General features: G+C 43.6%; 1 protein-coding gene across 8 annotated transcripts in view; it reads right to left on the reverse strand.

The window, feature by feature from the left end:
• The window catches only part of SCUBE1 (signal peptide, CUB domain and EGF like domain containing 1), a 266,638-nt gene that overhangs the window by 52,641 nt on the left and 194,267 nt on the right, over positions 1–19,730 (reverse strand). For all 8 annotated transcript variants that reach the window (XM_073650018.1, XM_073650020.1, XM_073650015.1 and 5 more), the window contains one exon: positions 12,262–12,378. In XM_073650018.1, coding sequence (XP_073506119.1) covers positions 12,262–12,378 — 117 coding nt within the window. The remainder of the gene's footprint in view (positions 1–12,261; positions 12,379–19,730) is intronic.

Genomic DNA, 19,730 nt, shown 5'->3' on the forward strand with positions numbered 1-19,730 from the left:
TCAATATTCCACCTTTAAAAGTCAGAACAAAAAGGTGCCCATACAACTTGGATAGCTTTTTGGTGGATAGGTGCTTCCCCCTACCGCATGCATATGTACGATCAGTGCTAAGAGACTGAAAGACTCCTGCAGCAACAAAACAATTGGGAGTTGAAATTTAATATGCCCGATCCTTCTTTCCTGACATCCTGTAGAGGAGGATCAGGTCAGGAGGCCCCACTTTAATATTAGATGGCCACACTGAAAATGGCATGATTGGACAACTCTGATCTACTATTTCTGGGGTCCTTAAAAGCGGCTCCTGGTCTGGACGAATTTTTCTGCATTACAAGAACAGGCATTCATGTGAACAGCCACCATGTATTACAACATTTCTCCTGCAGCAGGGGAAATGTCTGGTCAGCTATGGCTTCCTTCATCACCCCTAGCAGTTAGCAAAAGTGTCCAGAGCTGAACTCATGGCGATAATGGTTAAATGACCCCATTAAAGAGAACCTGTCACTTGCTAAAACTTTAGACTTGAATATCTTGTAAAAATCTCTGAGCTCCCCTGATTCTGCCGCTCTTTTCAGTTTTGTGCTGTGTCGCTCCATTGCAGAGATATTCGCATTTGTTTCTTCTGGACCTCATTATGTGAAATCTCTGCTTGCAGTCCAACAAGGCGTTTTTTCAGAGTCATCTCTGGGGTTGTGTGCTTTCATTTCTAATTCCCAGACGCTGCCAATCACAGCTCAACAACTGATCTAGGAGTCTATCAGTCTCAAACGCTGCTGAGCTGTGATTGTCAGTGTTTGGGAAGGAGTGGTTAAAGCGCACGCCCCCAGAGAAGACCCTGAAGAATCGCCCAATTGTACTGAAAGCAGAGATTTCACATACTGCGCTCCAAAAGCAACAAATGTGAATATTTCTGCAATAGAGAAACGCAGAGCAAAATGGAAAGGAGCGGCAGAATCAGGGGAGCTCAGGGATTTTTACAAGGTATTTAACTCACTTATTTGAGCTAGTGACAGGTTCGTTTTAAGATATTCATGAACATTGGATAACTGTTGAGGGGACCAGCAATAATCTATTTGTCTGATATCAAATATTTGGTGAAACTTATGAACTTATTATTTTTATTATCGCATATTCGTGTCATTATTTAAATTTGTAAATGCTTTTTAATTATTTCGATTCTTTTTTATTTCTATTTTTTTCTTTATATTTTTTTTTTATTTATACTTCTATTTGAGAATTCTGGTAGAATTTTGTTATAATTAATTTGAAAAAATATATATATTTTTTTAAATAAATGCACTACTTATTAGAAATCACCTGCCTTGAAAAGCAATTATTTTTGCTTTTATTTAAATCTTCCGTATTTATAGCAAATTTCATTGTCCCTCATGATGGAATAAAGGAGCAATCTTTTGTATTGGAATTTGTACTTCTTTTTCTTAAAGGATTAGCCTTGCTCTGCTCCACTTCCACAACAAGAAGTTAAGAGGGAATGTGATGACACATTCTCCTGATACCTGCCGTGATGCGTATGATGTCAGAAGACAGTGAAAAGTTTTGAATAATGCCAAAAATCACTCTCTCCTTAAACTTTTACCTCTTCCAATACCATATCACTGTCAACTCAACCAAGATTTTCCTAAAGCCGAAATTTCTTAATCTAGCGTTACATCACAGTCCTGAACATTGGATAGATCTTTTTGTCTTCCCTCCAACAAAGATGGTCATGAAAATCTGATGAAACAACACTTGCATTAATTTTGGAAGTTGTCCAATTATCAGACTCTCCTCAATTACTAACCTCAACATATGAATATTTGATGAAGTACTAACCTTGAAAAGGTAGGACATCTAAAGAATGAAAAGGAATTATACCCAATAGCTTTGGTGGTCACACTCATCCCTCCAGTGGATCTTCTACAGGTTGATTTTCATTTACTAGGTCCCACCATGATTCTATCAATAACAGTACGTACCTACTCCATATTCCCTATTGATCCAGGGTTTAAGGAGAAATGGGAGGAATTATCAGATACTTGTTCCATCGGTTTCATGAAACTTCTGTCTGAATTAAACTCTTCTTCCCTCACTGAGATGGAGGTTGAGATGGAAGATCTACAAACCTCCATCAAAAATGAACTCTCGGCTGAGGCTTTAAAAAAATTAATGCGGGTTTAGATCTGGATTACCAAAAATGGAAGAAAGAGGTGAGGGAGATGAAACTTAAGAAGTTCCAGAGAGACATGAATGACCTACAAATGGATAGGGTATATAAGTGGCGAACTCCAAATAATCGTTCAAGGGCTCCATCGAGGTCTGGTTCAAGTGTCCGGTCACGATCTGCTTCAACTAGATCAATTTCCTCTGTGGAAGAGCCAAACATGGGGGCTATACCAAAGATCAGGAATGTGGAGGTTGAGTATTCCACGGCAGTTACAAGAAATCGAGGGAAGCACAGATTGAAGTTCTCTCTAAAGGATTGACATTTGCACCCACTAATCCTTTTAATTTCTTTGCAGCATTAAAAGATCTACATATTTTCTCCCGTAAATTGATTTTGAAGAGGTTACATTACAAAAGACAAATGAACACTGATGGTTTTGATACTCCAGCGGAGGTTGAGGCTCTCCGGGTTCTCGAGGATCTTCTCAGGGAGCAGATGCCTGTGCAGGAAAGTACGTTCCCCACCACTATTTCGCCTAGATCTACTATGTTCCTCCCTTTGTCCCTTTGTGCACCTGTGGAGATCCTCACTAGGTTGGTAACTGAGGAGTTCAGACAGATATCGACTAGGAGACGTTATGATAACCTTACACACCGCCAGAGGCTGGCCTTGACTGAACTCCAGTCATTGAATGATGTTGTGATTAAGGCGACGGACAAGGGGGGGGGGGGGGAGGCGTGGGATCTGGCCAAATACTTTATATGAGAGGGAGGCCTTTCGCCAGCTAAGAGACAAAAGTACCTATGCCAAATTGTCCTATAATCCTCTTCCATCTTTTTCCAGTGTTCTTTTGGATATTCTGTCCAAAGCACTGGACAATGGCATCATTGCGAAAAAAGTCTTTGAGGGACTTATGATTCCCTTTCCAAGCATACCAACTTTCTATCTATTGCCTGAGATTCACAAAGACCCCGTCACCCCTCCGGGACGTCCGATCATGTCTGGGATTGATGGTTTATGCGACCCTATTTGTAAATTCATTGATTTCTATTTGAGACCACCGGTATAAACGCTCCCATCATATGTTAAGAACGCGACGGATGTCCTGAACAGGGTGAACGAGGTCTTTGTGGACCCTGATTGGATTATTGTTACGGCGGATATTGAGTCGCTTTACACCTGTATCAATCACAGGGATGGACTTGAGGCAGTCCGTTTTTTCCTGAGGGGGACCGATCGGGACAGCTCATTGTGTGACTTAGTGGTTGAGCTCCTCCAGTTTATGCTCACGCATATTTTTTTTGTTTTTAAGGATTGTTTTTACCTCCAACAACGCGGCACTGCCATGGGCGCGGATTGTGCGCCCTCATACACTAACCTCTTATTGGGGTACTGGGAGAGGAGTATATTTGGCGGTGAGGGCGCATGTGCTGTGGACCATGTGCAGTGCTGGCTGAGGTATATTGATGACGTTTTATTCTTTTGGCGGGGCACGGCTGGGGAGCTCGACACATTCATGGGGGGGTAGAATGAAAATTCAATGAAAATCAAACTTACGTACAAATACGCCACCCGTCATATTGACTTTCTGGATGTCAGTCTAGAGGTGGATGACGATGCCTCCCTCCAGACTGACGTCTTCTGTTAATTCTCTCCTTCATGCTTCCTCAGCCCATCATGGCTCCACCATTAGGGCCTTCCCGATCAGTCAATTCCTCCGGATGAAGCGGATATGCTCCATGGAGGAACGATTTCAAACACAGGCTAACGATCTCCGAGATCGATTCTCCCAGAGAGGATACAGTAGGAGGAGCATTAGGGCAGGTTACAACAGGGCTAAAAATATTTCCCGTGGGCAGTGGGCAAAACATTACCACGTCACTTTAGACAATTTCATAATTGCAACGCGAAATCGCTGTCTATAAGAGGAATTGACGTGGTACATGGAGGTATTAGAGGTGGAAATCTGATAAAAATGCTGGCCCAAAAAGAAGCGAGGTGGATCACTATATTAGGATCCAGCACCCCCCATGGTCTTAATGAGACTGTTAATTTTGCATCACTCCTGTAGACTACACCTTAACTCAATGCTCTCTTTATATCCCTTTATTCTTTCCCTTGTATATTTTGATGTTTTCAGATTTATTTTATTTTTTTTTTCTCCATACCCATTAGTGACCTGTTCCCATGGCAATTTGAACCGGACTAACCACATATTTATTTTTCCTGGCAAAACAGACTATTCCATCTATGTCATTACTACTTCACATGTGGACCTATTTTGGAAGCCATTTATTCAAGAGGATACTACATATTGTGTCTGTGTTATTTGTACCATCTATGCTGTTATCGCTTTATATATGGATTTATTCAGAAAGCTATTTATTCAAGAGTATATCATATGTTTTATCTATGTTATTTATGCCAGAATTATGTCCTTACTTTTTTGGATTTGTATCTGCTTGTGGTTCTCCGGGGTTTGTATTAGGCCATTGGTGGTGCGGTGCGCATGCGCTGCTCTGTTCCCGTGGTCCGGGGTTCCTGGGGCGTCCAGTACTGCTGTGCGCGGGTGCCTTGGTGACGCGTCATGGATCCCGCGCACGCGCAGTGGCGTTGACGCCGCTGGTGGACCGCCAGGCTGCGTATATCCGAACGCGCAAGCGCCGACATGCATCACCAAATGGGGGTGGCTTTATTAACACCATGTGACCTGTATTGCAGGTCCTGGCGATATATTTACTATGGCGCACATGCGCCGCGAGCACCTTATTGGCCACCCTCATATCGTCTGACACACTACCATGAGGATTTAAAGGTCATATATGGGGTGTTGGCTATATCCCCCATGATGAAGCCGAAAAACTGGAAGCGAAACGAGCGTAGGGGTCTGTTACGGGGATCTTGTGTGTCAGCCTCCCTTACTTTACACTGTGTACAGAATTATTAGGCAAGTTGTATTTTAGAGGATTATTTTTATTATTGATCAACAACTATGTTCTCAATCAACCCAAACGACTCATAAATATCCAAGCTTAATACTTTTGGAAGTTGGAGTGGGGTTTTTTAGATTTGGCTATCTTAGGAGGATATCTGTTTGTGCAGGTAACTATTACTGTGCAGAATTATTAGGCAACTTAATAAAAACCAAATATAATCCCATCTCACTAGTTTATTTTCACCAGGTAAACCAATATCAGTGCACAAAATTTAGAAATAAACATTACTGACATGCAAAAACAAAAACAAAAAAAAATAGTGATCAGTATAGCCACCTTTCTTTATGATGACACTCAACAGCCTTCCATCCATAGATTCTGTCAGTTGCTTGATCTGTTTTCGATCAACATTGCGTGCAGCAGCCACCACAGCCTCCCAGACACTGTTCCCAGAGGTGTACTGTTTTCCCTCCCTGTAGATCTCACATTTTATGATGGACCACAGGTTCTCTATGGGGTTCAGATCAGGTGAACAAGGGGGCCATGTCATTATTTTTTCTTCTTTTAGACCTTTACTGGCCAGCCACGCTGTGGAGTAGTTGGATGCATGTGATGGAGCATTGTCCTGCATGAAAATCATGTTTTTCTTGAACGATACAGACTTCTTCCTGTACCACTGCTTGAAGAAGTTGTCTTCCAGAAACTGGCAGTAGGTCTGGGAGTTGAGCTTCACTCCATCTTCAACCCGAAAAGGTCCCACAAGTTCATCTTTGATGATACCAGCCCATACCAGTACCCCACCTCCACCTTGCTGGCGTCTGAGTCGGAGTGGAGCTCTCTGCCCTTTACAGATCCAGCCTCTGGCCCATCCATCTGGCCCATCAAGAGTCACTCTCATTTCATCAGTCCATAAAACCTTTGAAAAATCAGTCTTAAGATATTTCTTGGCCCATTCTTGACGTTTTATCTTATGTTTCTTGTTCATAGGTGGTGGTTTTTCAGCCTTCCTTACCTTGGCCATGTCCCTGAGTATCGCACACCTTGTGCTTTTTGATACTCCAGTAACGTTGCAGCTGTGAAATATGGCAAAACTGGTGGAGAATGGCATCTTGGCAGCTTCACGCTTCATTTTCCTCAATTCATGGGCAGTTATTTTGCGCCTTTTTTGGCCAACACGCTTCTTGCGACCCTGTTGGCTATTTGCCATGAAACGCTTGATTGTTCGGTGATCATGCTTCAAAAGTTTGGAAATTTCAAGACTGCTGCATCCCTCTGCAAGACATCTCACAATATTGGACTTTTCAGAGCCTGTCAAATCTCTCTTCTGACCCATTTTGCCAAAGGAAAGGAAGTTGGCTAATAATTAAGCAAACCTTATATAGGGTGTCGATGTCATTAGTCAGCACCCCTCCTCATTACAGAGATGCACATCACCAGATTTACTTAATTGGTAGTTGGCTCTCAAGACTATGCAGCTTGGAGTAGGACGACATGTAGAAAAAGTATCATGTGATCAAAATACTCATTTGCCTAATAATTCTGCACACAGTGTAGGCTGTCCTGCTACCTGGGTAGGTTGTGAACATATCACTTGATTTATACTATGTAAATGCACGTACCCATGGACTTTTCTTGCTTATTGTGTGAGAAATAGAGGCCGAGTCATTATGCTTTATCATCTCAAGTGTGGGAAATTGTTATCTATGGCTCTGCCCTCCGCCTTGGCAATGTATTCTGTATCTTAACTGTCTACTACAGGTTTGGTGGGACTCCATTAGATATGTTAAATGGTAATACTTGGGGCTGTACACGACTTTATAAATTTATTGTCTGTTCTGTCTTTTCTGTATTAATTAATATGTGTATTTTAATATACTTCTAATAAATATTTATTTTATCTGAGTCTATAGTACTCCATATCTTTCTCCAAATTTTCCATTGTTACATATGGAGATTGACTGGGTTGCACAGTTGATATTTTTTGGCTGAGCACCCAAGTATACATATAATGCCTTATCTGGGGTTGTTTGTACTACTCCATATTCAGTAGTCTTTATTTTGACCACCTCCAGCCCTCTACCGTTCCCATCTCTAGCCCCCTTGACCAGAGATGGTAAAGATCTTGCAGTTCATCCAGATCCAATATTCCTATGTTCTACTTACTTTCTGATCCTTGTGCCCCTATGTAAGACATAACCCTACAGAAAACCAATGATTGCTTTTTAGGACTGAAAAAACAACATTTTTTGGTTTTGAAAACTCATTTTCAAAACACCTAATTTTGAGACCCACATCTGATGAGAGAGCATCAATTTGTCTTTCAATGGAATACCCAACATAGCCAAGCACTATACAGTTGAAACATTGGGCTCCATGTAATGCATAATTTCTCCTCTGGGAGCGCTGCTAGAAAAGGCAACCCTTGTTTTTAGAGTTCACTGCTCTATTCCAGTTTATTGCTGCCAATTACTGCAGAGGGACAACCAGTAATCAGTTTGTTTTAGGGAATCCTTGTAAAGAAAGGTCTCGTAAAAAGCCGACAACCCCCTGAAGCTTGAAAGAGAAGACGACTGACATCTGCAAAGTACCTGGACTAAAAGGATTATATCGGATCTCTATACAAACCCATAGACAATAGTTGCAATACACAGACCTAGTTGAGTAGGTCATGGTATAGAAAACAGTTATTTTAGCCATCGTTCTGTTTGTCATCAGTTAAACCCTTGAAGAATAATTGGCTAAAACGAGGTCCTTTATTCCGTAAACAGGTGCAGTCCACATAATGGGCCCATATTATTCCATTGTATTAGGCTTTCTCTTGTGCCAGGGAACTATATAATAGACTATACTTTCTTTGGAGAACGAAACGGTGCAACAAGTCGGCGGGGTGGGGGGGGTAAATTGTAGAAGTGATATAATGGTGGACAGTTTAACCCATCACCCCACTAAAAAAAAAAGTCTAATTTCCCAGAATAGAGTCTTACGGAATCCCATACTTGGAAAATTGCAAGAAAAATAGAGGAAATCTAAGAAAGTGAAAGTTACCTGGACTCTGCGCTGAGTATGCCATGCATGCGTCAATACTAACACATGTATGTTACATTTCTCTCCTGCCCCGAGCGGGGCCGCGGATCCCTCCCCGGTAACTATGGCAGTGAGACAGCCTGCTCAAGACATGTTTGCCTAGTGTAAGCCCTGGATATCACCCCTCTAGTCAAACAATGTGCCAGAAGATTAACAAGGATTGCACAGTAAGGAAAAAAAGCACTCTTCCAAGTAATAAGAGGAATGTGTTCTCTTCTCCTTCATCCGCTAGGTATTGTGAAATTTATCCGTGAGCGGGGTCAAACACATAGAAAGGCCATTACAGCTGGTACAGCTCCAAGTGCTTTAGTTTCACTAAATTTCGGTGCAGAAGCTTCTACTTCCTTGGTCTCAGGCAAGTAGGATAAGGCCAGCCTCTGTTCTTGGTCACCCTCATCCACAATTTTTCATCCTCAAGAATGAAAAATTGTCCTATGAAATATTTTTAAAATTATCCAGAATACTCTAAAATTATAAAATAAAATATAAAATCACCTTATCGATCCCACTGTTCTACTTAGAATGGTGCTCAGGTCCTCCTCCAATCTTCAAATTTCCTAATCAGATGACCTCAGTGGTGGCAAGCAGTCACATGTCCATTGAGTTGAAACAGTGTCTGGAGTTGTACATTCGGTTCTGGCTGACCACTACAGCTAATCACTGGGTTGATCATCACTGAAGTCAATGACTGGTTGCAAAGGTTACATGCCCACCTAGACTAAATAGACATGGAGACTAGGCGGGGGTGAAGGTGGACGACGTCCGTTTCGCATCTGGCTGATGATTCTACGGATCCATTCATTCAAGAATGGACCTGTAGAAGAGTCAGCCAGACGCGAAAAGGCTATCGTCCACCTTCCCCCTGCCTAGCTCACCTGCATGCCACCGAACTAATGTCCAAACCAGTTGGAATAAAGGACATTTAACCACAAAAGGATTGGGTGAGTGCTGCTTTTCCGTTCTTCTTCATATTATTTACTAAACGTCTCAGCTTTTGCACCACCGTTAAATATCCTAAAGAAGTTGCAAGCGATCATTTTACAAAGCGCAAGAATTACACATAATTTTACGTGGTCCTTTAAATTACTTCAAGACATGGAGACTACAAATGAGCGAAACACCTCCTACTTACTGGCATCCCAGCCTCCTCTTTTGATTAGCCGGCCTGGCATAAAATAAACGTTGTGGCCTGATGCACAGATGAAGTTGCGCCAGGCCGGCTAATCAGAAGAAGAGCTGATATGCCGGCAAGTAGGAGGCAGCTCACGGGGCTCTCGTGTTGCGACCACCGAATACTGATGTGGCCACTAGACCTGGGAATCGAATCACTCATCTTTAATGGACCAGGCAAAAAATTATGGAAACCACTTTTGTCACTCAACTCTGGAGGACCCTCTTTCATTTTGGCCCCAGACTAACTGCTTATTGATTGGTGTCCAGTACACTGGCCAGGAGAGCGGAGAGTCAATATTGCATAATAGGGCAGAGCTTTGTGTCATGTAGGGTCTATACAAACTTTACAGATTAGAGGGCTAGTAATTTATAACACTTGTCTTTTTCCCAGAACCTCAGTGAGGCTCCTGGAGAAAGGGGAGACCTTTTGGAGTCATGGAAGCTTTGGCAAATCTCTAAAGAGCCACCAAAACCTTCTCGAAGGTTTTCTTTTTGTAATCCAAAAATATACTGAGTGGGGCAAAAAATGGTGCTGTGGATATTTGCGCGCTGCACTCTAACCTCATTTTTTTTACGTTTATGAAGTATCCTATTCATAGGTCGTCCAATATTTATAGCTGCCAAGAGCCCCAAAATTGCTGCGACAATCTCAAATTTTTTAGAAAAAAAGTTTAACAAATTTGGGCATGTGCAACGTCTGAAAGAGGTGGGATTATCCAAGCTCCACCTAAGAGTGGGTGTTCTTTGCCAATTTGGTTCTTCCTGGGTTGGGACAGCAGGAAGGGGGAGCCTAATGTCCCTATCTTACCAAAGCAGATGTTGGCAAGTACGCAATATTTTTTTTTTTTAATGTGATGGAAGTAACGAAAATCTGTGTCCCGTGCTGAATAAGTATTGGGGGTGAATTAAATAAAGTAAAAAAATAATATAAATAATAAAAAAAAATTGTCAATTTTCACAAAATGCATTTTCCCATCATCTGCAGTTTTTCCTCATCCCACACCCTGCTGCTTCTTGCAGCTCGTGAATATAAGAAACTCATTTCACAAAGTTTAAATAGAACAGACTTGACCTTGGTCGGCAAACAGATAGACTAAGACGCACACGGGAGACTGCGAGAGGACATAATGCAGGTTGTAGAAAAAGGGGTAGAAAGTCCTATATTGAATGACAGCTCAGTGCTCGTATGAGGCCCGGACGGTTATGTTCATATCTCCAGGTCTTGCAGTCTTAATTGCTTTTTTTTTTTTGGGAGATTTTGAGAAACGTTACGTTAAGGGAACTGACTATTAAATATTTGTGTGTGGGTTTTCTGTCTAATTAGAAATGTGTGAAGGCGTTATTTGCTTCCAGCGCAAGATGTAACAAACAGACAAACACCCAAACAGGACCCGGCTGTCACCTCCGTAATTCTGTGTGGACGTCTGGATGGAGCCCTGGCACGATCAAGGGAAAGCCACATACTTCCTGGCTGCTCACTCAATGATTTTCTGCTATTTAAAGCATAATATCAACATGCTACAATTTTACTACACAGAACACCTTAAAAATGAATTATAACAGTGCCATGGAGGAAGCCTGCACCCTCCTGTACAGCGTGCTCCCCAAAGTCTTCTCTTCTGTGCCCTACCTAGAACAACTATTATAGATCCTCACCTAAAGCCTCCTAAAGCCATACAGTGCACTCCCTGCCTAAAGCCTCCTAAAACCATACAGTGCACTCCATGCCTAAAGCCTCCTAAAACCATACAGTGCACTCCCTGCCTAAAGCCTCCTAAAACCATACAGTGCACTCCCTGCCTAAAGCCTCCTAAAGCCATACAGTGCACTCCATGCCTAAAACCTCCTAAAACCATACAGTGCACTCCCTGCCTAAAGCCTCCTAAAGCCATACAGTGCACTCCATGCCTAAAACCTCCTAAAACCATACAGTGCACTCCCTGCCTAAAGCCTCCTGCACAGCCATACAGTGCACTCCCTGCCTAAAGCCTCCTGCACAGCCATACAGTGCACTCCATGCCTAAAGCCTCCGGCACAGCCATACAGTGCACTCCATGCCTAAAGCCTCCTGCACAGCCATACAGTGCACTCCATGCCTAATGCCTCCAGCACAGCCATACAGTGCACTCCATGCCTAATGCCTCCTGCACAGCCATACAGTGCACTCCATGCCTAAAGCCATACAGTGCACTCCATGCCTAAAACCTCCTAAAACCATACAGTGCACTCCCTGCCTAAAGCCTCCTAAAACCATACAGTGCACTCCCTGCCTAAAGCCTCTTGCACAGCCATACAGTGCACTCCCTGCCTATGACCTCCTGTATATACAGTGCACATATATAAGTTTATAGCTCAGCATGCTTCCTGACTATAACCTCATATGCAGCCCAGCTCATATATTGCCCACCCCTGCTTGAAGCCTCCTGTATAACCCCATACAGAGAATGGCCTGCAAAAAGCCTCCTAATCATTGAAAACCTTACCTAGTGCTTCTTATATCATAAAATTTGCAAGCTAAAAACCTCACACACTGTGCATTTCTGTACAGCCATAGAGTGTACTCCAAGCCTAAAACCTCATGTTCATTGTCAGCCCTGCCTAGAACATCCTGTACAATGTGCTCCCTGCGTAGAATTTCACAGTAGGTGAAATTGTTCAGAGAGTTTCTTGCCCAAACCCTTGTATGCAAGATACTTCTTGCCTCAAATTTCCTATATAATGTCCTCCTTGCCTAGAATCTGTTACTAGACTAAAACTTCCCGTACATTGCACTCCCTGTCTAACGTGTCCTGTATATGGTCATCCCTGCCTAGCATGATGTTTGTACTTTACGAGGGTTTCATACTTCTCCATCTTTAATTCTGCTGATGCAATGGTCCAGCATGGTGTCATTTGTTTGATACTGACCTTTGCAAGTCTTCTGATCTGGCTGCAAGGTGAATCCCACAGGGCAACTACACCGGACTCCTGTCGCCGTATCCTTGCAGGTACGGTCACAGCCTCCGTTATTCACAGCGCACGTTTCTAGAGGTAGAAGAGAATGAGTGATACTTTGATCCACGTCTTCATCTGTTTCTCAAGCTCACAACATATATACTCTTGCCACATGTTAACAAGAGACATGCAAGTTCCTCGTTGCAACGATCTTTAGATGCCTTCACAAAGCACAAAGACAGAATACAGGGGAAGAAGGGAATTCAGGCCGCACTACAAATCCGTGTAATTTTACCCAATATATAGGGCACCTGTGCCAGAGTTATCATTAAAGGGCTGAACACTTAGGAAGCCCCATTACAGGGAAATTTCTAAACATGCAACTTTAGACTTTGAGAGGTTCATACACGGAATAGGTCCACCACAAGGGTTATGGGACACGTTACATTACAGAATGGTCTCCAGCTGTTGCTTACCAAAGAGTTCCATCAGGAAAGAATTGGAAACCTTAAAAAAAAAAGCTCTCATTCCACCCATCCATCATCGAGCACTGGTCCATAGACATGGCTTCCACCACAAACCAATCACTATTATGCATCCAACTCTCAAAGTCAGGGTCCATCGACCACATTCTTGCTGCTAACCTCGGGTTTCTTGATAAAAGCTTGTATCCTCTTCCCCATTTGTCTACCGCTCTGTCCCAAATAACAAAAAAACATTCGTGGGGGTTTTGGCTATCACTAGCTCCAGAAAAAAATTTTTTTAACCAAGACCTACCCAAAATTTTTGAAAGAATGGAATCCAAGATCTATAAGTGGAGTTGACTGAGTCATACTTAAACGAAAATTGGTGAATGCTCCTTTTAGGCCTAAGGTAGTCTAGGTCGTCTAGTTTGAGCCTTGTTTGTCTTTCTCCAATAATCTGGGCATGAAGACTCTTGAAGATCTACATTATATGAACCAACCTTGATTTCACTTTACCAGAAACAGAAAACATGAGTATTCCCTAGATGTTGATTAGTACTTCTATCTAAACCCAACTAAGAGACCAGAGGTAGAACTACAATGATTTTCTCATAGGAGCGAATGAAGTTGCATTTAGACGAGCTGAGATCCAACTAGAATAACAACCCATAGACTTGTATGGGCAATATTGATTCATGATTCTGATCAAAAACAGATGTTTCCGTAATTTCTTGTGGACCACTCTGTCTGAAAAAACTTATGAACAGACCCATAGACAATGTACCCATTATAGTCTAGGAAAAACACAAAATATGTACATATACGTCCTCATGGACATCTGAATGAGGCCTTAGAAGGTCTTAAAAGTATAATAGCTGAACAACACCACATGACAAATTACATTGTGTTGTTATTTATATATCCAAAACCAGGCCCTTCATCTGCAAGTGTGTCCACCTCTATAAAAGCAGAAGTTTTGGTGGTTTGCTGGTCTGGAACATTCAGGCATGTTAAAACAATCAAAAGGAGAAAAGACATCATGATCTTAGAGGTCCAATCATTGCTGCTCATTAATCTGGGAAAGACAAACAATTTTGAGTCCATCATTCTACCGTGAGAAAGATTATTCACATTCAGGACAACTTGCTGTCATTGAACTCCTTTGTATACCAAAGTATCAGAAACTAAAATGTGAGGCCGGCTGGCCAAAGGCTATAGCTTGGCAAAAACTGGATCATGAAACAAGACAATGATCCCAAGTACACCAGCAAATCTACATCGGAATATCTGGGTGTTGCAATGACCGAGTCGCATTCCAGACCGCAACCCAATTGAAATGCTGAGGCTGGAAGTTAAGAGTGCTATACAGAAATGAATGCCCACAAACCTCAACTGGCATGTAAAGCATGTCAGTCGTCACAAGGAGAGATGTTACCCCTTAGATCCCAGTCAGAGCCCTCTCACAGAGCCAAATCAGATCTCATGCGTTTCACTGAGGAGGGGCAACACTCTGAAACAAGTGTCTCCAAACTGAGATTTTGCCTTGGCTTTTATCCTAAGGTATGTGGCAAGGCTCAGTAAAGGGTTGATATTGACCTTTAGAATTGCTACTTCCACTAAGAGGCACTGGAGTTCAAGTCCTCTTCTTCTCTGTAGAGGTAATTTGCACACAAACCTCAATGAACTTAAGCAACTTTGTAAAGAAAAGTGGGTCAAAATACCACCTGATCGATGCGAAAGCCTGTTAAAGTCATGTGGAAAATAATACTTGACGTCATTGCTGCTAAACGTGGTTATATTTTAGAGCACTGTTCACCTGGCAGCTGTAAAAATGGCTACGATGAACAGCCTTGGTGCTAGCCACACCATTTACCAGATCCAGGGGTTGCCCTAGCCTTCACATTTTAACCCTTGTACAGGGATCTGGTCTTACACAGGGACCCTTGGGCTTGGTCCACAGAGTCGGCTGCTGTTCAGCAGTGCAGGCTGGCAGGAATGGTTAGGTAGCCGGGTCAGAACCAGAAGGGCAGAGAAAGTACAAATAAAAGTCAGGTAGAAGAATGGTCCGTTGATGAGCTGAGGTCAGAAACTGAAAAATTTACTAAAAACCAGGAGCTGAAAATCAGGGTGTATGAATCAGGCAAGCAGAACTATATCTGGTAGCTTCCAGCTTTTGAATGGTCCAATTTGCCACGGTAGGGAGCAGATTACTCCATCTGATTGGAAACACACTCATATCGCCAAACTGGATGGCAATATGGGTTCCAGCCACCTTGGTCAGTGGCTGGACAGAGCTTGCACCACACAGGGCTTCTTGTACCAATGTCTCCCCCATCACTAGTGCCACTACCAGAATGAACACGGCGGCATGTTGTGACAGGTGCAGATGTCAAAGGAGCAGGTCCAGGAGGAGTTGTGACAATAGTTCTACAAGCTATTGATTCATAGGGTGTACTTAATTTTTCTGCATTTTGACCTAGTGTTTGTTAAATAAATAGTTACCTGGTGTAATTAGCCATGCATTGTTGTTCTTCTGAGGTTATAGTTACTTAGGTATTCTATATACTGTATATGATAAAAATCTGGTCCTTAGAAGGGCCAATAGTAAGCTATAGGACCTTCTAAGGACCAGTTTGTTTTTTTTATTTGGTTCCAACATAAAATCATAGAATTCAAAGACGGTGTGCTAAGTTTTCCTCACGACTGTATGAGTAAGAGCTGGTACTGAGGATCATAGGCAGATCAGAACCTGGGTTGCCATCTGAGGTGTCTTCTCAGGGGAAGAATGTTGTAGACTTTTCTCTACAGACTGTGCATCTGATGAAGCCCAGAGCCTTGACCGAAAGTTAAAGCATGGGTGGGACCCTACTTGAGCACTACTCTATTAGTAGTGACCTGTCATATTCATTTAGATCAGGGGTCTCAAACTCGGCTGGGTATATGGGTCGCACATGGAAAAAATTTGAATTTGGGGGGCCGCATTCTTTGTTCAATGTGACATTTTTAGTGATACCATTTTTTTGTATACACCTTTTGAACATTTTTGCCGTGTTTATTTTTTTATGGCTTGGGTCGTTATGGATGTGGCGATAATAAACGTGCACTTTTTTGTGTTTACTTTAGTTTACACATAAAACAGCATTTTTAGTGCCCAATATTTTTTCATGCTTTATTTTATTTTTTTTACAATTTTATTTCCCCCAATTGGCCACATACAGTAATATTGTCTTACAATTAGCATCATATAGTAATAATGGAAAACATCTTGTAGTAATGTTCCCCATCCAAGTCCCCATCTTGTACTAATGTGCCCCATCCAGGTCCCCATCCTGTGGCTATGTGCCCCATCCAGGTCCCCATCCTGTGGCAACGTTCCACATCCTGTCGCCCATCTTGTACTAATGTGCCTCATCCAGGTCCCCATCTTGGGGCTATGTGCCCCATCCAGGTCCCCTCTTGTGGCTATGTGCCCCATCCAGGTCCCCATCTTGTGGCTATGTGCCCCATCCAGGTCCCCTCTTGTGGCTATGTGCCCCATCCCGGTCCCCATGTTGTGGCTCTGTGCCCCATCCAGGTCCCCATCTTGTGGCTATGTGCCCCATCCAGGTCCCCTCTTGTGGCTATGTGCCCCATCCAGGTCCCCATCTTGTTGCTATGTGCCCCATCCAGGTCCCCTCTTGTGGCTATGTGCCCCATCCAGGTCCCCATCTTGTGGCTATGTGCCCCATCCAGGTCCCCATCCTGTGGCTATGTGCCCCATCCAGGTCCCCATCCTGTGGCTATGTGCCCCATCCCGGTCCCCTCTTGTGGCTATGTGCCCCATCCAGGTCCCCATCCTGTGGCTATGTGCCCCATCCAGGTCCCCTCTTGTGGCTATGTGCCCCATCCCGGTCCCCTCTTGTGGCTATGTGCCCCATCCAGGTCCCCATCCTGTGGCTATGTGCCCCATCCAGGTCCCCTCTTGTGGCTATGTGCCCCATCCAGGTCCCCTCTTGTGGCTATGTGCCCCATCCAGGTCCCCTCTTGAGGCTATGTGCCCCATCCAGGTTCCAATCTTGTGGCTATGTGCCCCATCCAGGTCCCCATCTTGAGGCTATGTGCCCCATCCAGGTTCCAATCTTGTGGCTATGTGCCCCATCCAGGTCCCCTCTTGTGGCTATGTGCCCCATCCAGGTCCCCTCTTGTGACTATGTGCCCCATCCAGGTCCCCATCTTGAGGCTATGTGCCCCATCCAGGTCCCCTCTTGTGGCTCTGTGCCCCATCCAGGTCCCCTCTTGTGGCTATGTGCCCCATCCAGGTCCCCATCTTGAGGCTATGTGCCCCATCCAGGTCCCCTCTTGTGGCTCTGTGCCCCATCCCGGTCCCCATGTTGTGGCTCTGTGCCCCCTGTGCTGTTCTTCACACACATAAAATAGAAAAAAAAAAAGATGATTCTCACCTGTCCTCCGTTCCCTCGGCGTCCTTCCTGCAGATGTGGCCCGCAGGCACCACAGAGTCAGACCCCTTGACGATCCCGACCTGGTCCAGGAGGAGCCGCCGACAGCAGCGCTGCACTGCCGCACAGAGACTGTCTCCCAGCACAGCATTTCCAATGCCAGCCGCCGGCCAATCAGAGGCCAGCAGCTGACATCTGCATATGGCAATGACGTCATACTCGCTGCGCCGACACGCAGATATCAGCTGCTGGCCTCTGATTGGCCAGCGGCTGGCATTGGAAATGCAGTGCTGGGAGACGTTCTCTGTGCGGCAATGCAGTCGGCGGCTCCTCCTGGACCAGGTCGGGATCGTCAAGGGGTCTGTGCCTGCGGGCCGCGTGTTTGAGACCCCTGATTTAGAGCAACCAGCATGAACTGAAAGAAGCAAGAACGATCAAGACAAAAACTAGCAGGTTTAAAGTTGTAACAAATACTAAAACTTGGACCATCAATTCACCATGACCACTTCTACTAGAAAATTAGGGTTTGAATAGGAAAGGCTACTGGTCTTCAATCAGACATTATTCCTTAGTCTTTGAGTGATTGTGTCTGACTTCATACTTCCCTTTCATCATCATCAATGATCACTAACTTGACCACGCCTGAATGTAGATTTCCCTAAGTGTAATTCCACATGTTTTGGAAATGTTTGGGATTTTACCAGTGGATTTGCATTTCTGATGCTTTAATGCCCATGATTAATGGGTCCCCTGACCGGTCTCGGTTTATTGCCCTCCAACGATATAGTGTTATGACACATGTGAGCTGCAGTGGTCACATCATCAACCTGCCACCCCCTGGTTCGTGAATCTTGACTGGCAGACTCACTCCCGTAGAGATTAATGCTGGGAGCCGTAGCATATGGCAAATCATGTGGATATGTGATAAATGTCTGAGATTGGAAATACCCTAGGCTACTTAGGTAGTTTGCCCGTGATGATTGGCTAGCACGGGAACTCCAATCAGAACTTAACTTGAACCTGATAGCTGATTCAAGCCGCCTGAACCATGGGCAGCATGAATTAAAAACTGACTACTTTATTGCAGATGTGTATGTTTTACTCTGAAATGTTGCAGTGTTTCCGAGAAGACATTCTTTGAAATCCTAGCCGGGGACTATGCTTCTCAGATGACTAGTCCAAGAGGTCAGTTCCTCAGCGGCTTCTTGCCATTCTGCTCCCCTAGACTGACAGGTGTCTACTTCCACACACAGGGAGAAACCTGTCACTCTGAGGGAGCAGGGTGGGTAGAACTTGTCCGTTCTGTTGGATCAGTCATTCGGGAAGCCTAGTACCCGGCCGACTTTTCTTAGTATGTTTTCTCTGAAACACTGCAGCATTTCAGAAAAACCTTCATATCCAAGTAACACAATTTCCACTAGAATTTAAAAGATTCCCCAACATTTCTCCATTAATGGGTGGAATTTTCATTGGCTGGTCTTTCCCCCAAAAAGTGAAGGTTTTACTAATCTTGTTGGCTAATCATGAGCCTTCTGTTGTGCAAAATGACTTTGAATAGATACTGACAGAAGAGGCCACAAACCCAGCTTAAGATCTAGAGCCGCACATTTAGCTTATGATTGAAGGGGAAATCTCAGACCACTCATTTAACCCTTAACTACTCCAAGAGGCCAAAGGCGAATAACAAAGTGTCTGCAAAAATATATCTGATCCTATTTCATAGACACATGGTTGAACATATCTTGGGCAGGAAAATTCCCATTCCTGGATAGTGTCCAGAAAGTGGAAGAGACACAACAGACTTACTTTCCCATGTCATGGCTGACTGGTTGTATAGGCCAAGGGTCAGTTACTTAGCACAAATAGTCTGAAAGAGGCCATGTTTTGTGTTTCACTTCACAGGGATTAAGCAAACTACAAGGAGAAAAGGAGAAAAAAAAATGTTCACCATCTTGAGCCTTGGTGCATAAATATTGCTTGTACTTGAAAACCACTGAAACAGATCTGTAGAAAAATAAATATCAGGAGGCCAAATGTAGAACATCAGGGCATGAAATAGAAGTTAAATTGGAATGTTACTAAGTATACGGGCATTATAAAATGAAATCTAATAGAATAATAGGGTGGGAAATATCCTGGAATTAAGTCCATTACGCCATCAGAATTGGGTTATTCCCAGCTCAGAACGGGGCTCTAAAATAAAGTATGTGTGCCACTGATGCATTTAATGTCTATGGGATTGTCGGAAATAGCCGAGTGCTGTCCATTCTTATAGGGCCTTTCAGATGCTGGCTCTCAGGATTAGTGTGGGTCAAGCCTTCGGTCTCCCAGTGATCAGCAAGTTAAAACCTATACTGTGGATGGATGATAACTCAAGAAGATGGGAATAAAACCTTTAACTCCTTTGAATTCATTTACAGCACTTTGATGGTAGAACCCTGATAACTGATGCTGGAAGTTTTAAGGGGCAGCCATGGGCCATACAAAGACCCCATGGCTGTCCTTTGGGAATTGTGCTAGAATATTCATTCTTTACAATAAC

Source organism: Phyllobates terribilis, unplaced genomic scaffold (genome assembly GCF_046119375.1).
Source record: "Phyllobates terribilis strain yellow unplaced genomic scaffold, ASM4611937v1 Scaffold_10__3_contigs__length_209671492, whole genome shotgun sequence".
Taxonomy (NCBI): domain Eukaryota; kingdom Metazoa; phylum Chordata; class Amphibia; order Anura; family Dendrobatidae; genus Phyllobates; species Phyllobates terribilis.